Below are 21,093 nucleotides of genomic sequence, written 5' to 3'. Positions count from 1 at the left end.
TATGTTTTCACTTAGTAACACAACTATAGGATAATAATCCCCCCAGTTGTTACTCTACTTCTCCTTTACCTCCAACCCTGTCTTTTGTTTCTCTCTTGTTTTCTGCCTTTTTCAAAATCAGTAATCTCTTGACTCTAAGTGTGCCATTTTATTTTACTTTTAATTGAAAAGAGGTCCTTAATATCTATCGTTGGTCTCTACTTCAAATAATCCAGCGTCTCTCAAGCTAAAGGTCTGAAGAATTCCTTAGAAGAGAAGTTGGGCTAAAATAGCCAAAAAAACTGTCTAGTGATAGTCACTTGGTAAATAAATTAATGGGTTGAAGTGATAAGGTGACCAAATGTCCTGGATTAGTTAGCACAGTCCTCACCTCCTCCTTTTTGTCCTGGTGAAACTGGACCAGATTCCCTTTGAGATTAAGTGTCCTGCAAGTTCTTACCATGTGAAAATTGGGAGGCCATCACACTGTGGGTTAAATGACAGGTTAGGATCTTCAGTCCAGGGGGACTATAAGGCCAGGATCACAGCCAGACACTATTTCTCTTGAGGCAGATTTAGGAAGTGGTCACTTCAGAAAATGGCTTTGCCTGGGATGTAATTTCAAGAGGCAGGAAATGTGGATTGAGATGACTCAAAACTGAAATCCCAGGAAAGTCTGATTTCTGGAACAAGACTAGAGGTATAAAAGACAGAAACTAAATTTATCGAGGACTCTTCTATCTCAGATATTATGCTGGAGGTTCTAAGTGAATTCTTTCATTTTGAAATTTAATTCTTAGTCCACCCATTTTACAGAGGAATTAACTGATTAAAAAACTTGTTGCAGGGGCGCCTGGGTGGCTCAGTGGGTTAAAGCCTCTGCCTTCGGCTCAGGTCATGGTCTCAGAGTCCTGGGATCAAGCCCCACATCAGGCTCTCTGCTCGGCGGGGAGCCTGCTCCCCCCACCAACCTGCCTCTCTGCCGGCTTGTGATCTCTGTCTGTCAAATAAACAAATAAAATCTTAAAAAAAAAAAAAAACTTGTTGCATATTACATAGCTAATAACTAGCAGAACCAGAATATCAACCGTCTTTCTGATTCTCTTTCCCATATTCTTACTATACAAAAAAATTGGCAGAGGTATATTGGCACGGTCAATATTAAGCACAAGGGAATAGCAGAGACTTAGCAAGTGGGAATCCAGAGGCCAGAGACTCAACACTAGGATGCCAAGGAATGAATGATCACTCCTGCTCTAGGGACTGAAGATACATTTATTTCATCATTAATAATATGTAAACAGACTATGTAAAAATGTTTTTCTTTGGAAGCCTACATTATTACCTTAACTCTCTGGAGTAGTATATGTCATTAACTAATATGTGATGCTACTTAACAAACTGTTAGATCTTCAAGTTCCTTATTTTTAAAGAAAAATAAATAAATTAAAATGAGACGATAATGCTTAACTCAAATAGCGATGGTTGAATAAGACAGTGTAAGTTAACCTGCTTAGCCCAGAATATGGATTCAATAAATATTAGCTGGTAGTAAATAATCTTAAAATTAAGTGTGTTGGGGTGCCTGGATGGCTCAGTTGGTTAAGGGTCTGCTTTTGGCTGAGGTCATGAACCTACGGTCCTGGGATCCAGCCCCCACACTGAGGAGCCTCCTTCTCCCTCTGCCCCTCCCCCTACTTGTGCTTTCTCTCTCTCTCTCTCTCTCTCTCCCAAAGAAATAAATAAAAATCTTTAAAAATTTAAGTGTGTTGGGGCACCTAGGTGGCTCTGTTAATTAAGCAGCTGCCTTCGGCTCAAGTCATGATCCCAGGGTCCTGGGATCGAGCCTACATGGGCTCCCTGCTCAGCCTGAGAGCCTGCCACTCTGCTTACTTATGCTCTCTATCTCTCTGTCAAATAAATAAATAAAATCTTTTAAAAAAATTAAGTGTGTTAATTTACCTCATGATTAAAACTAAGTAGGTTTTTATGATTCAGCAAGATCATTGGGAAATGCTTTCTTAGATGAGCAATCAATCTAAGATTTAAGTTGAAATCTGAATTTAAGGTAAAAGGAAATTCTACACATAATCACTATGAGAGATTACTTGCAGAGATGGTACGATAATTCCTTCCATCCCTAAATATATACGTATATATGCCCCTTTGTAATGTGACTTTGCCACTCCTCCATCAAGTATAGAATTTATTTTCCCATCTCTTACTTTGGAGCTGGCCTTGTGATTTGCTTTGATGACAGAATGCTGCAGAAATGATAATGTGCAAATGTGGAGTTTAGGCTTCAAGAGACCCTGCAGCTCCCACTCCTGCTCTCTTGGAAGGCAGATGCTATGTAAAGAAGTCTGGAATACCCTACTGGAGACACGTGCCCCAACCAACAGCCACCACCACCATCTGGACATGTGAGGGAGGATAGCTAGGGCACCCAGGTTCAATCAACCCATCAGATGACTAACATCTATGTGAATAGCGATAAGCAAGGCCAATAGAAGAACTGCCTGGTAAACCCAGCCCAAATTGCTCACCCACAGAATCATGAGTAAATAATGGCTATAATCTTAGGCCAGTACATTTTTGGAATGTTTTATTACATGGCAACAGATATCTATAACAATCACCTGTTTAAATTGTTTTTCAAATTATTGAGTACCATAAGAAAGGCATCAAGCTAGGTGCAGAAAGTAAGCCAAAATGTGTAAAGTTTGGCTTCAAATAAGTTGTCTTGAAATAAGTTCATAATTTATATCAGGAAGAAATAAAGTATTTAAATAACTATCACACAGGAAACATATTAAAAAAGTCATAGAGTAACACAACCAAATTGTCATAAGAATTAAAAGATAGGGGCACCTGGGTGGCTCAGTGGGTTAAAGCCTCTGCCTTCAGCTCAGGTCATGATCCCAGGGTTCTGGGACTGAACCCCGCATTGGGCTCTCTGCTCAGCGGAGAGCCTGCCTCTCCCTCTCTCTCTGCCTGCCTCTTTGCCTACTTGTAATCTCTGTCTGTCACATAAATAAATAAAATCTTACAAAAAAAGAACTAAAAGATAGGATTGTTTCTGCAAGAGGTGATGAGGGAAGGATTTATCAGAAGTTAACATTACAGTTAAGCCATGAAAGATTTTGACAGTGGAAGTAGGAGGAGAAGCAATTCTAAGAGAAAGAAAAATGACCTGAGGATAACTGTGGTCCTAGGAAGAGCAAACAATGTTTGGAAACTTGACAGTAATTCATTTTAGTGGATTATAGTATATGTGTAGATGTGAGAGAGAACCATTCTTCAATCAACAAATGTCAAGCAGCAACTTCATTCCAGGCACTGCCTACTACTCTGTTATAACGTAATAGATGTGAAAGCTGAGTCACTCAGTAGTCCAAGATCACAGAAAGTGGTAGAGCAGGGATTTAAATGCAATCAGTCTGACTCCAGAGCTACTCTACTTTGAGCTGTGTTAAAGTTAAAAAGTTATTTAAGGAAAAACAAAAACAAAAGTAGCACCAAACTAAATATCCATCAACAGTTGAATGGTAAAATAAATTGTAAATTTATATAGTGGAATACTACATAGCAGTGAAAATAAATGTACTATAGCTATACAAATTAACAGAGTTATTGCAAATACTTAACTATTGAGCAGAAGAAAGCTAATTAAGAATACATGTGGTATGGCTGCATTTGTATAAGGTAAAACCAGGCAAAACTACACAATATATTGTTTAGAAATACATATGTACATTGCAAAGCTAAAATGAAAGGCAAAGGAAAAACAAATACAAAATTCAGGACAGTGGCTTTCTCTAAGGAGGGAGAAATGAAATTGAGATTAGGGAGGGGCTCAAAAAGTGCAAGGAACTGGTTACATTAGTTTTTCTTGACACATAGAAGTTATATACATCTTGGGCACCTGGGCTCAGGTCATGGTCCCAGGGTCCTGGGATGGAGTCCCGCATCGGGCTCTGTGCTCAGTGGGAGCCTGCTTCTTCCTCTCCCTCTGCCTGCCATTTCCTCTGTTTGTGCTCTCTCTCTGTCAAATAAATAAAATCTCAAAAAAAAAAAACGTTATATACATCTTGTTTACATGATATACTTATAGATTTCACGTAACAACAAAAAGTACTATGGGTTTCCAAAGAGAGAAGTCAGGAATTGAAATTAATTAGAAGTGAAAGATGGTGCCTGGGTGTCTCAGTTGGTTGTCTGCCTTAGGCTTGGGTCATTATTCCAGGGTACTGGACTCAAGCCCCATATAGGGTTCTCTGCTTGGTGGGGAGTCTGCTTTTCCCTCTGCTCTGCACCTCCCCCCTGCTTGTGCGCACTCTCTCAAATGAATAAATAAAAATTTTATTTAAAAAATCAGATATAGGGGCGCCTGGGTGGCTCAGGGGTTTAAGGCCTCTGCCTTCGGCTCAGGTCGTGATCCCAATGTCCTGGGATCGAGCCTGCATCGGGCTCTCTGCTCAGCGGAGAGCCTTCCTCTTTCTCTCTCTCTGCTTGACTCTCTGCCTACTTGTGATCTCTGTCTGTCAAATAAATAAGTGAAATCTTTAAAAAAAATCAGATGTGAGAGAGGACATTTGAGAATGAGAAATTGGTAGAAACACAGAGGCAGAAAAGGGGTAGGGAGCAGCTGGAGGGGAACAGGGGACAGGTCGTTTTTGCAATAATTTATGTTTGTAGGGGAGTAGTGGTGGGGAAATTTAAATAAAGTTGTGGCCAGAATTTTTGAAAGCGGGCATGAAACTTTTGCAAATCCCACTCTGTAAACAATGGGAACTTTGTATCAGTTAGGACTCCTTATTTTTAGACAATAAGAAACAACTATGGTTAACCCAAGTAAAAAGAAAAAGAGAAGAGAGGAGAAAAGGGAGATAGATGGGCAAAGGGAGAGAGAATCAGAGAAATAGAGAAACAGACTGAATAGTTTATTGGATAGGTTACACTATCAAGTGACCAGTCCAGGAAACTGGCAGCTCTGGGGATCTCAATCAGACAAACTGACAGACCAGCTTTTTAGAGCACTCAGTTCCTAGTACCTTCTATTCCAGTGTGTCCATCCCAAACTCCAGTTTCTAGGAGAGTATAGTAACCTCGTGTTACCATCTCTGATCTGGGAGGCCGGTCAGTGCTTGCAGGTCATTGGTATACAGGCAGCAGAGGTGAGTGGGTAGTTCCCAAAGGAAGGGACATCCAGTAGGTTAAAGAAAAAAAAAAAAAACAAAAAAACAACCAACCAAACAAAGCCCAGTTTGGATTTTCAGTAAACTGTGGGATGATCACTGTATGAAACCTAGGAATGCCCCTATTCAAACTAATTCTTCAAAATAGGCATCTAAACACATACTAACTAAATCTCTAGAGTTGCTCACTTCGTTTCACTGGACTAACATTTTTGGTTTTGGTGACTTTAAGTTTATATGTCTCTACAGTTGCTTCCCTCTCAGAGAATAATTCCCAGATTGGTCTCCATTACTTTTTTCTTTCCATTTATTCTTTTTAATACAAAATACGACCACATCACACTGGTCTGTAATATCCTATTTTCACCTAACAAATAATCATGGACACCCTTCTTTATCAGTACATAAAAATCCACTTCATTCTTTTTTAAATGCTCCACAGAATTACATATGGGTATTCCAAAATTCATTTAATTCCTTTCCTATTGATGGACATTGAGATTGTTTTCATGGTACCCATTACTTTTTTTTTTTTTTTTAAGATTTTATTTATTTATTTGACAGACAGAGATCACAAGCAGGCAGAGAAGCAGGCAGAGAGAGAGGAGGAAGCAAGCTCCCTGCTGAGCAGAGAGCCAGATGCGGGGCTTGATCCCAGGACCCTGGGATCATGACCTGAGCCAAAGGCAGAGGCTTAACCCACTGGGCCACCCAGGCACCCCTGGTACCCATTACTTTTGAGATGGAAGATCAATCATCCTTCCCCGGAGACTGGCAGAAAATGCTGAAAGAAATATAAAGCGATAGCACTGCGAGATAGTAGCCCTGCGAGCCAGTCGAGCGAGCCCAAACCGCAGCTGTCCCCACGGTAAATTGGTGACCGAGGTTCTCAGCTTAAGCAACTCCCCGGGGATAGCGTAGTCTGTAGAGCGACGGATCCCTGAGGAAGACGTAGCTGAATTGCACATTGGGAACTATAGTTCCACACGGAAGAGCCCGAGGGCCGGGAGCTGCACACGCGCACTAGGAGCTCAGGGCAACAAAGACGGCGGCGTACGCGCGCGCGCTAGAGAAAGACATGGGCAGGCGTGCGCGTGCGCGGCCACAGCTCGGAGCTACCAGGAGGCTGAGAGGACACAGAGCGGGAGGGGCAGGAACCACCGACCGCCGGAGGAGGAAAGGGGTTGTGCTCCTGGCCGAGCGAGGAGAAAGGGGCGGGGCCGGCGAGCAGCGTGTGGAGGTGCCGAGCTCTCGGGACCGGCGGGCGCGCGGGCGTCTGTGGCCCTCGCCGTCCCAGCGGCCGCCGCCGTGGCTTGGTCGCCGTCGGTCTGCGGGAGGCGGGTTATGGCGGCGGCGGCAGTGGGAGCTGTGAATGAATTCTCCGGGTGGACGAGGGAAGAAGAAAGGCTCCGGCGGCTGCAGCAGCCCGGTGCCTCCCAGGCCTCCGCCCCCCTGCCTGGCCCCCGCCCGTCCCGCCCCCAGACCGGCCCCCCCTCCCGAGTCGCTGCATAAGCGAAACCTGTACTACTTCTCCTACCCGCTGTTCGTAGGCTTCGCGCTGCTGCGTTTGGTCGCCTTCCACCTGGGGCTCCTCTTCGTGTGGCTCTGCCAGCGCTTCTCCCGCGCCCTCATGGCTGCCAAGAGGAGCTCCCGGGCCGCGCCGGCGCCGGCCTCGGCCTCGCCCCCGGCGCCAGTGCCGGGTGGGGAGGCCGAGAGCGTCCGAGCCTTCCACAAACAGGCCTTCGAGTACATCTCCATTGCCCTGCGCATCGATGAGGACGAGAAAGGTAAGTGCGGGGCTGGAGGGAGGGGGAGGCGGCGCCGGGAAGAAAGCGGTGGGGTCGCCCAGGGAGGGCAACATCTGCGTCCCTTTTCTTCGGGAGCGGGCGGTGCGACCCCGGAATTGATCCTGTCCCCCCACCCACCCCGGGCGGCTTCACCGCAGTCACACTCTCATCCTCTACGATTCTCAGTTAAACCTCTCCCCTTTCAGGCACCCTGGCTGTCGACTTTGTTTCAGACACCGGCCTTACCCTACACTTCTGCATGAACCAAGTCCCTATGAGACAGCCAGTCATGCTATTGACAGTGACAGTTGTTCTAGAATGACCACACGGATTCTTTCTTGCACTGTAAACAATGTGTGGCTTCCTCTGAGCCAGGTTTCCAAAAGGTTTCGGTATCGGAGAAGCAGTGTCTTGTTATAGGCTTTTAATGAAAGCAGAGTACTGTAGTGTCAAAGAAAAAAAAAATGGTGACTTAATTTTGAAAGGAACAGCCACATATGATTATAGCTGAATTGGCATTTTTTAAAGTTTCGTGACATTTTATCAATATAACGACTTCTAAGTATTTCTTTATAAAGTTCTATTTTAACATGAAACTTTTGTCCCTGTTAGATTTTATTTCATCTAAATCAGTATTCCAAGGTAGCCTTTAAGTTTCTCAATATAACTTGAAACAGATTTATATTTCTTTTATTTTTTAAGATTTTTTATTTCTGAATGAAGGCAGGAATACTATATCCTTCAGATTTCTGAAACTCACGTTTTTAAGTCGTTCAGTGCACCAACCGCTGTACTGTTAGTTTTGTATGTGTTCTTTACTTAATCCTCACAATTACCTTGTGAGGTGAAAGTAGTGTTAGTATCAGCATGTTGCAGATGAAGGAACTGAGGCTCAAAAGATTAAAGCAGGTCATTCCAAACCTATGCTAATTCCTAATGAACACTTTTTTATGGAAGATGAGAACCGAAGTTAGGAGTCTTGCAACATTTTGAAAATCCCTCCTTTCATCCCTGCCTCCAATATGCAAAGATCTTTTTCCTGTAACTACCAAAGAACATTTTTGTATCACTTCACTTAGGTACTCACTTGCACTGTCATTTATCCAAAAAACAACAACATTCTGCAGGTCATTTGTAGAATCTCTTGCTACTGTCAACTACAGAAACTGTTCTAGAATTTAGTTTTGTTGAAACCTATTTTCTTTGTGGAACCCAGGAGTGAGAAGTATGATAGAAGAAGCAGGTGTTCATGGTTTTGATTGTAAGGACAGTGGAGTTTAACAGAGTTCTAGGAAGGGGGCATCTGGCTCTCTCAGTCGGTGAACATGCAGCTCTTGATCTTGGGGTTGTGAGTTCAAGCCTCACGTTGGCTGTGGAGATTACTTTTAAAAAATCTATAGAAGAAGAGAGTTCTAGGAAAGAATTCTATTTAAGAAAAAAATACCATGTGTTTGTGGAAGGAAGTTTTTGTTAACTGTTTCATTCTGTACCATCTCTTGGAACATTGAAGGATCCTTGGTAGGATGAATAAGGGTACCATCATCCCTTCCTAGAGAAGCACTGTTTGAGTGCACGATCCAATTACAGTAGGGTCCCCAGAAGTTTACTAATCTAGGTCAAAAGATGTTTTAGAATAGGGGGAATACGTTTAAGGGTAGATTCATTGTAGTATTTAGGAAGAGAATGCCAGAAAACACAAGGAAATTTTTTTTAAACACTGGGTGATGACAGCTGGGAGGTAAGATAAGAGGAGAGGACAAGGATAACCTAGGTATTAAAAAAAAAAAAAGACCCGAGGCTCTTAGATTTAAAGAGAAATCAGTTCCGTAAGGAGGGATAAGTGACAAGTAGAAATCAGACCTTTGGTTTCAAACTTATGACTTGTCTTATAGAGTATTACATATATGACTACACCTATTATATTTAAATTTTCTAAAATATTTTAAAAGTATATTTTCAGCAATCCATAGATCGCATACTCTACTCTCTACTGTTAATGTTTCTGTTCAAAGTTTTTTGCTTTATTTGTACTTTAGTTTTTTGGGTTTTTTTAAAAGATTTTTATTTATTTGACATAGAGAGCGAGAGAGGGAATACAGCAGGGGGAGAGGGAGAAGCAGGCCTCCCGCTGAGTGATGCAGGGCTCCATCCCAGGACCCTGGGACCATGACCTGAGCCAAAGGCAGACGCTTAACGACGGAGCCACCCAGGTGCCCCTATACTTTAGTTTCTGAAGTACACTTTAGAATAGACTATGATAACTTTTTAGTTTGTGTTATACAACTGATGTATTATGTGCTGAAACTAATTAGTTCAAACTGAAACAAATCAGTTAAGCATTCATTTTTCCTTAAAAAGTGAGTTAAAGCTAAGTTTGTATTGTCATAGTTCTTTTCTCATAATTTTCCCTTAGAATATTCAAACTTTTTATACTTTAGACTTAATCCAGTAGTTGCAAGAGTTTACGTTTACAAAGTCTGCTTATCTCTCAACCACCCTTGTCAGTGTAAAATAAGAGAATTTTATTCTCCTTTCTCACTGTGTCAAAATAGATATGAACGGATAGAAATCAATTGTCTTTAAAGCAGTCTTCAAACGTTTCTTAACTTTGTGGTAAGCCATCAAGGGGCTAGTAATGTCATGCACTGCCATTCCCTTAGTAACCTGACTTAGCTTCTAACTATATTGAAAGCCATTTTATTTCATCAGGTAAAATGGGCTATTTCAGACTGTCGTGGTGTTAATTAATTGAAACATTTGATGCCTTGAAATAATAAAGGCCAAATTAAATCTCATTTCAATAAAGTAGTGTATAAATATGGTTTATATGGTGACTGTTTATTTTGTATTTTATTCTTATGGTATAGTTAGCTTTGACACTGAATTTTCAAAAAGGCCTAAATTTGTCTCAAACCAAATTTTTAAAATAGAGAAGAATAACACAGTAAATTTAATTACCTAATGTAAGAATATTTGAGTTCTGTTCATTAAAAAAAGCATTTATTGGATACCAGTTAATTTGCACAGCTTTATGCATTCTAGATGCTACTTAAGAAAACTCACTTCCTCTCCAGTAAGATGTAAGACAGCATTTGCTCTATGATCATTAAAATGTGTGTGTGTTTTCATGCATATCATATGTCTCATTTTTTTCAAGGAGTTAAATATTTTTTTTGGATATATGATTGTTGAACATCCTTGGAAAACTGATAACCTTTTATATCCATTATGTATATGGAGAAACTGAAATTTAAAGAGTGAACTCACATTAGCAGAACCAGGAACAGAGTTTAGGTGAACAGAAGATTATGCCCCTCATTATACTTTCTGCTTTAAGCAGGTTTTCTGTTTTGGAATCCTAATACTGGGCTCCTTGGAATACTAGGGGGAAAAGAGGAGGTTGTCATAGTGGGTCTTTGGATTAACCAGAACATGATCTAACATGTTTGGCATGGCTCCTGCAAGTAGACAAGCCTAAGATCTCCTGGGTAATAGAGTGGTGCAGGTTTTCTGGGTGTGGTTTGATTACCTGGAGTATGTAGAACTTGACAGTAAGGGCCCAGTGTGTTGTATGAAAGAGATCGGTTTCTCAGGACATTGTAGGGATGAAGAACCTGGGATCAAGGACAGAAATGGTCTAAATAGAATTCTTTTATATTTATTCCTAGTCAGCTCATATTTAAAACATTAGGCTTTTAAAATGTTGTTATACAAATTTGTATTCCTATGTAACTCAACCTTGCACTATTTAAAGCACACACAAAATACCTTGCCTAACTATATTTTCAGAGTGATGATAGAGAATAGGGATCAGAAATGTCAGATTTGGTATACTTCCTTTTACCTCTAAAAACTGCTAGTCTCTATTTTGAAAGGATTGATTTCAGACAATTTTCTTGGGCCTAATGATTCTTATTTAAAGTTTCCATGATTACAACAAAGAAAGAATTATTCGGGTGGATGGATATTTACATAATATCACTCTTTTCCAAAAGAAAAGCATTACCTTTTATTAAATACACGATATACATTTCCCATTTCTATTCAAGAATATTTAATGGCATTTGCACTAAAGAGACAAAAAGACAGTCACTGTTAGGAACTTGGTCCCTTGCTCTAGTTTTTTTAAATTGCAATTTATATTTTTCCTAATGTAGAATACAGTTAAACCCATACAGTTAAAATACAGTTAAACAGAATAAAGCTCACCTGGTAACTAGATTTCTAAGAGTATTGTTAGTTGTCCTGAGAACAGTTAAGGGATAGGCAGGCAGTAAATGGATATTAAATTATTGAAAAAAGGGTCTTCCCTAATCCTTCCTGCTTCTTTTTCACTATCGTATTCCCCATGTTCCACCCAATGGTAGTTGGTTTTTTGACATCTGGCAAAGTATAGATTCTCTGTTTCTCTACTACTTTTCGTCTTTTTTGACCTATAATACTCCTTGACCTATATAATACCAGTGGAGATATTAATGAGCTAAGGTAGCCTTTTTTTTTTCTCCTTGTGAATTAACTACCCACACTAGACATCCTATAGAATGAAACTTTGAGCACACTCAAATCTCAGCAGTTGTTCATTTGGTAAATGAGGAAAGAAAAATAAAATCTATGATTATCCTAGAGACTATGTTTTACAGCTATGAAGGTATAGCATAGACATGTTAAACTTATTCATGTGTCTTTGCTGCTCTTTGCAATTATTTTATGCTATAATAGAAATAGAGAGAATTAACTGTTCTTTTTTTTTTAAGATTTTATTTATTTATTTGACAGACAGAGATCACAAGTAGGCAGAGAGAGAGGAGGAAGCAGGCTCCCTGCTGAGCAGAGAGCCTGATACAGGGGAATGCGGGGCTTGATCCCAGGACCCTAGGACCACGACCCAAGCTGAAGGCAGAGGCTTTAACCCACTGAGCCACCCAGACGCCCCTTCACTGTTGTTCTTAAGTGGGCTTTGTCAGTGTCTTTCAGTCAACCGTTCGTAGAACCTCTGTGGCTAAACAAGTGGGATTTATTATAGAAGCAGGGAGAACACACATGGTGGGAACCATGGCATCTCAGGAAAGGGTGCTAGAGATAACTTACAGGATTTGGGCTTATATCAGGTGATTTTGAGGAGGATTTAAGGAAGCAGGATTTTGTTCTGCATTGGATGCTGTCAGGAAGAGGGGTATTCTATGATTAAGTATCTTGAATGTGATCTAGAAAGAGGGAAGGCCAGAATGAGGCTAAAGCTGTAGCTGGTTGAAAAGCACTCATTAGCCTGAAGAGGAAGATGATTGGTATTTCATGGCTTGGACAATATTCATGTTTTTGATTATGGAGTGGTCATGTTTTGTCTTCATCCATCACAATCACAAAGTGACCTTATCTGATGTTGATGTTCTATGAAATTGCTTATGATCAACAAAGCACCAGGTCTGGCAGTGATGCCAAGTCAGCTCCTAGTTACACCAAGGCCTGCCTGATAGTACCAGGCCAGCTCCTGGATGTCAGGGCCTGCTTTTCTTTCTCAACTTTGAGGACCTAATTTTATCCTTTTAAAATTGTAGTGCCTAGTATTCAAAATGATATTTGAGTTCTGACTATTCAAGATCTTGGCGAAGTTACTGCACTGAGTCAGTGTTTGTAAATACTTAGTGCTTGCACAGAGTAGGTCCTCAGAAAACAGGACTGCTGTTATTCAACAATCCTTTTAAGATTATAGCCCCTGAGGGGCACCTGGGTGGCTCAGTGGGTTAAAGCCTCTGCCTTCGGCTCAGGTCATGATCCCAGGGTTCTGGGATCGAGTCCCACATCGGGCTCTCTGCTCAGCAGAGCCTACTTCCTCCTCTCTCTCTCTCTGCCTACTTGTGATTTCTGTCTGTCAAATTAAAAAAAAATTAAAAAAAAAAAAAGATTATAGCCCCTGTGAGTTATTGTTAAACCTTGATACCTGGTTTCTTTTACGCATTTTAGGATATAGCAGCCACATAAATGACATTTGAGGAAGAAGGGGAATTATCTAAAGATTGATATAAAAATATGTTCGCTAATTGTGACCCTCAGTTCAGAAAAAAACAGATGGGAGTCCCCCCGAAGCTCACTTAGTATCCTAACCTTTTATTTTATTTTATTTATTTTTAAAATATTTTATTTATTTATAAATAAAGATTTTTGTTTATTTGACAGAGAGAGAGAGACAGCGAGAGAGGGAACACAAGCAGGGGGAGTGAGAGAGGGAGAAGCAGGCTTCCCACTGAGCAGGGAGCCCGATGTGGGCTCGATCCCAGTACCCTGAGACCATGACCTGAGCTGAAGGCAATTGGTTAATTGATTGAGCCACCCGGGCGCCCTAACCTTTTATTTTAAAAGAGATAAAACTAATCATTTTGTACTCATATGTGAATATAATGCAAGCATCTCAGCAGAGAATTTGGAAAATAAAGAAAATGCATAGAAAAAAATTAAAGTTACCTACTACCCATAGTAAATACAAAAGACTTCAAAGAAGATAAATTAATTGACATTCTTAAGGTTTAAAGAAAATATCCAAAACTGAAATGATTTCTTTCCATGGGATTCAAAACCTTCCCAATTAAATGGGAAAGTCTTTACTTCAGAGATAAACCTTGAAGTTGGAAAGTGAATGCAAGTATGACCTTTTTGCTGAATTAAAATACAGTAGAAAGTATCCTTTCTGTAGTAGTGAACTATGAGAAGAGTAGTCTGGGGGCTGTTCACTGATGCTTCATGATCCTGTGGTTTATTACAGTTTAGCACACAATGAAATCTGTTGTAGGATTTTTTTTTTTTTTTTTAAGATTTTATTTATTTGAGAGAGAGAGAACCAACATGAACAGGGAGTCCGGCAGAGGGAGAGGAAGAAGCAGATTCTCCATGAGCAGGGAGCCCAATCCCAGGACCTCTGGATCATGACCTTAGCCAAAGGCAGACACTTAACAGACTTAGCCACCCAGACTCCCCTATTGTAGGATTTTTTTTTTTTAAGATTTTATTTATTTATTTGTCAGAAAGAGAGAGAGAGAGCAAGCACAGGCAGACAGAGTGGCAGGCAGAGGCAGAGGGAGAAGCAGGCTCCCCACAGAACAAGGAGCCCGATGTGGGACTTGATCCCAGGACATGGGATCATGACCTGAGCCGAAGGCAGCTGCTTAACCAACTGAGCCACCCAGGCGTCCCTCCCCTATTGTAGGATTTTTAAAGATACCTCTTATTCTGCTAATTGTGACACTTGTAAGTTCCTAAAAGAAAATTGTGTAGGAAAATTAGTATATTTGTTCCGTGGAATTTTTTGTAGGCAGATACTAGAGGACTAAGTAAGTAAAAGCAGTGGCTTTACATAACTTAAATGAGCAACAATCACAAACATACACTGTGCATGCAGTTCCAAAGTAGAAGGATTTAAGTTAGCCAACAGATGTACCAATTAAAATAAATATAGTAAAAGTAATATTGATGTGCTGCTTTATTTTTTAAAGTGTTGTCACATATCCTGTTTCACTTGATTTTTGCCACAACTCAGGGTTAGGTAAAAGAAATGTCATCTTGTCTTTAGGTTAGCAGAGTAAAACCCAGTGAGATTAACTGACTTTCCCAAAGTCATATAGCTATTAGAGGATAATCAAGGGCTTAAGTCTCCATATTGTAACATCATGAACATACATCCTCTCTCTCTCCATCCCAAACTACTCTTATTTTGTCCCTTCTTGTGGCAGTGTGGGTACTACTACTACTCTCTGAATGAAAAGATGCAGTATATAATTCATAACTTAATCTACTATGCTTACCTCTATCTAAAGATGGGTATCATTACTATTTCTGTTGCTTGTATGCTAGCATATACTCAAAAATTAAAAGAATGGGGGCCCCTGTTGACTCAGTTGGTTAACCATCTAACTCTTGGTTTTGGCTCAGGTCATGATCTTGGGGTGGTAGGATTGATCCATGTGTCCAGCTCTGTAGCTCTGTGCTTGGTGTGGAGTCTGCTTGAGATTCTCTTTCCCTCTCCTTCTGCCCCTTCCCCACCTTGTGCGTGGGTGTGCTTCCCCCTCCCCCAATGATTAAATCTTTTAAAAAATTAAAATAATGAACAAATACACATATAGAAAGTGAAAATCCTCTGTAATCTTATCCTTAGGGAGATGATTACCTAATAAGTTATCTGACCTTGTGTATTTATATAAACATAAATATTTATTCATTTGTCAGAAAAAAATGTTACATACAGACTGATCTGTAACCTTTTCCTTAATGTATTGGGACTCTTTCCATTTCAATATACTTTATCAGGGGTACCTGGGTGGCTCAGTCACTAAGCATCTTCCTTTGGCTCAGGTCATGATCCTAGGGTCTCAGATTGGGCTCCCTACCCAGGTGGAAGCCTGCTTCTCCCTCTCTGGCTTTCCCTGCTTGTGTTCCATCTCTTGCTGTCTCTCTGTCAAATAAATAAAATCTTCTGAGAAAAATATATACTTTACCTTCCCCTTCTCTTTCTTTAGTTTTTAAGTAAACTTTGATTAAATTATACATAAAGTGCATAATTACTGTAGTGCTCAGTGAATTTTCAAAGTAAACATAGCAGTTTGAAACCCTACCAGGTCAAGAAATAAGAGTATTCCTCCATAAGCCTGCCTTTGTGATGTTCTCTTCCACTTACTACCTTTCCCCATTCTTTGCAAAGATACCTACAATTTGAACTCTAACACTATAGATTAGTTTTGCCTGATCTTGAGCTTTATAAATGAAATCACATGGTAAGTGTTCTTTTGTGTGTGGTTTCTTTTGCTCAATATATGCTGGTCAAAAAATTAACAAGACCGTAAACAACATGTGTTGGAGAGGATGTAGAGAAAGGGGAACCCTTTTACACTGGTGGTAGGAATACAAGTTGGTGCAGCCACTTTGGAAAACAGTGTGGAGATTCCTTAAGAAATTAAAAATAGAGCTTCCCTATAACCCTGCAATTGCACTACTGGGTATTTACCCCAAAGATACTGATGTAGTGAAAAGAAGGGCCATCTGTACCCCAATGTTCATAGCAGCAATGGTCACAGTCACCAAACTGTGGAAAGAGCCAAGATGCCCTTCAATGGACAAATGGATAAAGAAGATATGGTCCATATATACAATGGAGTATTATGCCTCCATCAGAAAGGATGAATACCCAACTTTTGTAGCAACACGGATGGGACTGGAAGAGATTATGCTGAGTGAAACAAGTCAAGCAGAGAGAGTCAGTTATCATATGGTTTCACTTACTTGTGGAGCATAAGGAATAACACGGAGGACATAGGGAAATGGAGAGGAGAAGGAAGTTGGGGGAAATTGGAGGGGAAGATGAACCATGAGAGACTGTGGACTCTGAGAAACAAACTGAGGGTCTTGAAGGGGATGGGGGTAGGGAGTTGGGTGAGCCTGGTGGTGGGTATTAAGGAGGGCACATATTGCATGGAGCACTGGGTGTGGTGCATAAGCAATGAATGCTGGAACACTGAAAAGAAATAAAATGGAAAATATATATATATGCTGCTCAGATTTATTCTGTGCTGTTGCATGTGGCAGTAGTTTGTTCATTTTCATTGCTGTATACAAAGGGCCACCACAGTGCTTAGAACGGGCCAGTTAGTAAATTTTTTTTTTTTTTCGTTTTGTAAGACATAGATAATCTAAACTTTGTTGTTTTAGTCATTTTAAGTGTACAATTCAGTGGCATTAAGTACATTCCCAGTGTTGTGGCAACCACCAACACTGTACATTTCTAGAACTTTTTATCTTTCCAAACAGAAACTCTGTACCCATTAAACAATAACTCCCCACTCATCTCCCTTTTTCCTTCTCTCTGTCCTTGGTAATTTCTGTTCTGCTTTTTGTACCAATGAATTTTCCTATTTCAGGTACCTTATCTAAATGGAATCATTCAGTATTCTTTTGTATCTGACTTGTCTCACTTAGCATAATGTTTTCAAGGTTTGTCACCCTTGCAATGTGTATCAGATCTCATTCGTTTTTAAGGCTGAATAATCTTCCATTACATATATTTACTACATTTTGTTTAATCATTTGTCTGTTGATGAACTTTGGGTTTTGCCATCTATTGTGAACAGTGCTGCTGTGAACAGTAATATATGGCTATCTGTTTGCTTCCCTGCTCTCAGTACTTTTGAGTATCTACCTAGGAGTAGAATTGCTGGATCATATGGTAACTCCCTGTTTAATTTTTTGAGGGACTGAGAAGCATTTCCACATCACTTGTACCATTTGTACATTCCCGCTACCAGTGCACAAGGGTTTCCAATTTTTCCACATTTGTTAGTTTCAGGGCTTTTTAAATAATAGTCTTCCTAATGGATGTGAAGCACTGCCTTATCATGGTTTTGATTTGCATTTCCTTAATGATTTGCGATGGTGAGTGTTTTTTCACTTACTTATTGGCCATTTCTGTGTCTTCTTTGAAAAATGCCTAAGTCCTTTGTCACTTTTTGTGTTGGGTTTGGTTTTTTTATTGAGCCATTTAGCAAATACTTTAAGCTCTCTGTCACAATATTTTAAGGTCTCTGAACATTCAAAACTCTCATATAGTAGGTGTGATCTAGTAAGTTTTTTTATTAACATATAATGTATTATTTGCTTCAGGGGTCACAGGTCTGTGAATCAGTCTTAAACAATTCACAGCCACCATAGTACATATCCTCCCCAATGTCCATCACCCAGCCACCCTCTCCCTTCCCCATCACCCCCAGCAACCCTCACTTTGTTGCTTGAGATTAAGAGTCTCATATGGTTTGTCTCCCTCCCGATCCCATCTTGTTTCATTTTTTCCCCTCACTGCCCACCACAACACCCCACCCTGCCTCTCAAATTCTTCATATCAGAGAGATCATATGATAACTGTCTTTCTCTGATTGACTTATTTCGCTCAGCATAATACCCTCTAGTTCCATCCACGTCATGGCAAATGGCAAGATTTGGGGGTTTCTTGATGGCTGCGTACTATTCCATTGTATATATATACTACATCTTTATTCATCTGTTGAGAGACATCTAAGTTCTTTTCATAGTTTGGCTATTGTGAACATTGCTGCTATAAACATTCAGGTGCATGTGCCCCTTCAGATCACTACATTTGCATCTTTAGGGTAAATACCCAGTAGTGAGATTGCTGGGTTGTAGAGTAGCTGTATTTTCAACTTTTTGAGGAACCTCCATACTGTTTTCCAGAGTGGCTGCACCAGCTTGCATTCCCAGCAACAGGGTAGGAGGGTTCCCCTTTCTCCAAAGTTTTTTTTTTTTTTTTTTTTAAGAGTTTTTTTTTAAATTTTAGAGCACATGCATGAGCCGGGGCGGGGGTGGGGGCGGGGGGAGGAACCATCAAAGAGGGAAGAAGAGGAAGTTGGAAAGAATGCCAGGCAGACTCAGTGCTGAGCACAGAGCCTGACACAGGGTTCAGTCTCAGGACCCTGAGATCATGACCTGAGCTATAATCAGGAATTGGTTGCTTAACTGACTGAGGTGTGCCCCCTGTCAAGGTGCGCCGCCCCCCCCCCCCCCCCCGCCCCGCCAAGTTAAGTTTTATGTACAAAAATAGATGGCTGACAATATTTGACCTTTGGGCCATTGTTTGCCTTAGAGTATGTAGTCCACTAAATTATTAGCTAATAATTTCAAGTGTAACAGTGAATGTAAATTTCTGCCACCCCAATCTTCTTTTTATTTGATATAGTCTGGTTGGTTGAGTTTGAATGTTAGTTGGGGCTATAGAGGGAAGAGAAATGTGTACGGGAAACTAGAACTGTAAAGGACCTTGAGGGCCTTTTATATCATGGAGACCATTGGAAGATTTGATTTTTCTGCCATAATTTAGTCAAAAGGGTGATCAGTGGACAGTAGGGGCTGTAGTTTCCCTTACCTTAAGGTAAGTGATTTGAATATGATTTCCAGCCCTTGTGCAAGCTGGCCTAGTTCTTAACTCTTTAGTTAATTCAGGTTCCCAACCCAAATCCTGGAATCTTTGCCACTACTTCTCTTGGGCATGCCCTGGAATTCACATTTGGTCAGCTGAGTTCTGTGAGTCTGCTGAAAGCTCTGCTTAGTTTCTTGGCTACTTTTGCCTTCAGAATCAGCAGTTTGCTTTAAGTAGAAAAGTGCCGCAAATGCCAGCCCACCTCTGTTGGCTTTTTTTCCTTTCCATATTTTGATAATTTTTGAAAATAGCATCCTAATGAATGTGACATAGTTCCTTTCCAAATTTGGGTAATTTTCACTGTTTTGAAAACTCTTTGATCCCTTCAAACAGATTTTCTTTTTTTTAAGATTTTATTTATTTATTTGACAGAGAGATCACAAGCAGGCGGGGATGCAGGCAGAGAGAGTAAGCAGGCTCTACACTGAGCAGAGAGCCCCACATGGACGCTGGGATCATGACCTGAGCCGGAGGCAGAGGCTTAACCCACTGAGCCACCCAGGCGCCTCTCAAACAGATTTTTTAAAAAGAATTTTCTGCCTTTTGTCTCGTAGTCTAATTTTACTCTTATAATGAAAATTGTAGTTCTGGTGTTATATTCCAAGCCATAGTGAAAATCCTTATACATAAATGTTGGGAGTATTGTACTTTGAAGAGTCAGATTTATTGAGATTTATTGAGGTATATTTTACATACAGTGAAATTTAACCTTTTTAGGAGTTTGTAGTTCAGTGAGTTTGGCAAACAGTTGGGTAACCATGACAACAATTGACACATTGAATGTTTTATCACCCCAAAAGCTCCTTTGTGCTCCCTTGTAATCCGTCCCCTTGCCTTCCCATTAGCTCCTGGCAGTCACTGATCTGATCTGTCTCTCAACTCAGTGTTGTCTTCACTGAGTGTTGTATAAATAGAATCATACAGTATGTATAGCCTTTTGTGTCTTGCTTCTTTCATTTATAATGTTTTTGAGATTCACCCATGTTCCTACATTTACCAGTAGTTTGTTCCTTTTTATCGTGAGTAATATTCTGTGTATGGATATACCACAGTTTGTTAATCCCTTCACTAAATGATGGATATCTGGGTTGTTTCCAGTTTTTAGCTCTTAGGAATAAAGCACCATAAACATTCATATACTGGTCTTTGATGTTTTCATTTCTTTGGGTAAATACATAGATGAAGGGATTGCTGTGTCATATGGGAAATATATGTTAATTTCATAAGCAGCTACCAAACTCTTTCCCAATGTGGCTATACCATTTTGTATTTACACTTGGAAACATATGTGAGGTCCATTTATATTTTTCTTAGAATTTTAGGTGCTTTAAAAAATTTTTAGTGTAGGGGCGCCTGGGTGACTCAGTGGGTTAAAGCCTCTGCCTTTGGCTCAGGTCATGATCTCAGGGTCCTGGGATTGAGCCCCACATCAGGGCTCTCTGCTCGGCAGGGAGCCTGCTTCCCTTCCGGTCTCTCTGCCTGCCTCTCTGCCTACTTGTGATCTCTGTCTGTCAAAAAAATAAATAAAATCTTTAAAAAAAACTTTTTTTAGTATAGTTGAGATCTTGTTTTTCAATTTTAAATTAAGTACTTAGTGATATCTTGTGATTTTAATTCGTAGTTCCCTAACAACAAATGATGTTGAACATCTCTTCTTATACTTATTTGCCATTTGTCTCTCTTTGATAAAGTATACATTATCCAGTCTTTTGCCCACTGTTTTTTAATGATTTTATTTTTAAATCATTGTATTGTAAGAGTTCTTTATATATTCTGGTTACATGTCCTTTATTAGACATGTTGTTTTCGAGATATTTTCTTCTAGTCAGTCTGTGGCTTGTGTTTTCATTATCTAACTCTGTCTTTTGAAGAGCAGGAGCTTTTAATTTTAATGAAGTCTAGTTTATCAGTTATATCCTTTTAAGGTTTGTGATTTTTATGTTGTGAATTTCTGCCTAAGCCAAGATCATGAAGAATTTTGTCTGTTTTCTTCTATAAGTTATATAGTTTTAGGTTTTATATTTAGGTGTGTGATCCATTTCAAATTTTTTCTGTGTTGAAGTTTTTGTTTTTGTTTTGGATATGGATGGCCATCATTCTAGCATCTTTTTTTTTTTAGATTTTATTTATTTATTTGAGAGGGGGAGAGAGAGAGAGCAAGAGT

At 40.1% G+C, this 21,093-nt stretch overlaps 1 protein-coding gene across 3 annotated transcripts in view; it reads left to right on the top strand.

Moving 5' to 3' along the window:
- The first annotated feature begins 6,320 nt into the window (after nucleotides 1-6,320).
- The window catches only part of LOC111154176 (spastin), a 52,600-nt gene continuing 37,827 nt past the window's right edge, over nucleotides 6,321-21,093 (top strand). For all 3 annotated transcript variants that reach the window (XM_022513610.1, XM_022513611.1, XM_022513609.1), the window contains exon 1: nucleotides 6,321-6,964. In XM_022513610.1, the coding sequence (XP_022369318.1) occupies nucleotides 6,550-6,964 (415 nt within the window). In that variant the 5' untranslated portion in view covers nucleotides 6,321-6,549. The remainder of the gene's footprint in view (nucleotides 6,965-21,093) is intronic.

The sequence above is a fragment of the Enhydra lutris genome, unplaced genomic scaffold (genome assembly GCF_002288905.1).
Source record: "Enhydra lutris kenyoni isolate GAN:26980312 unplaced genomic scaffold, ASM228890v2 scaffoldscaffold35, whole genome shotgun sequence".
Taxonomy (NCBI): Eukaryota; Metazoa; Chordata; class Mammalia; order Carnivora; family Mustelidae; genus Enhydra; species Enhydra lutris.
This window is presented reverse-complemented; position numbering and strand designations above follow the sequence as displayed.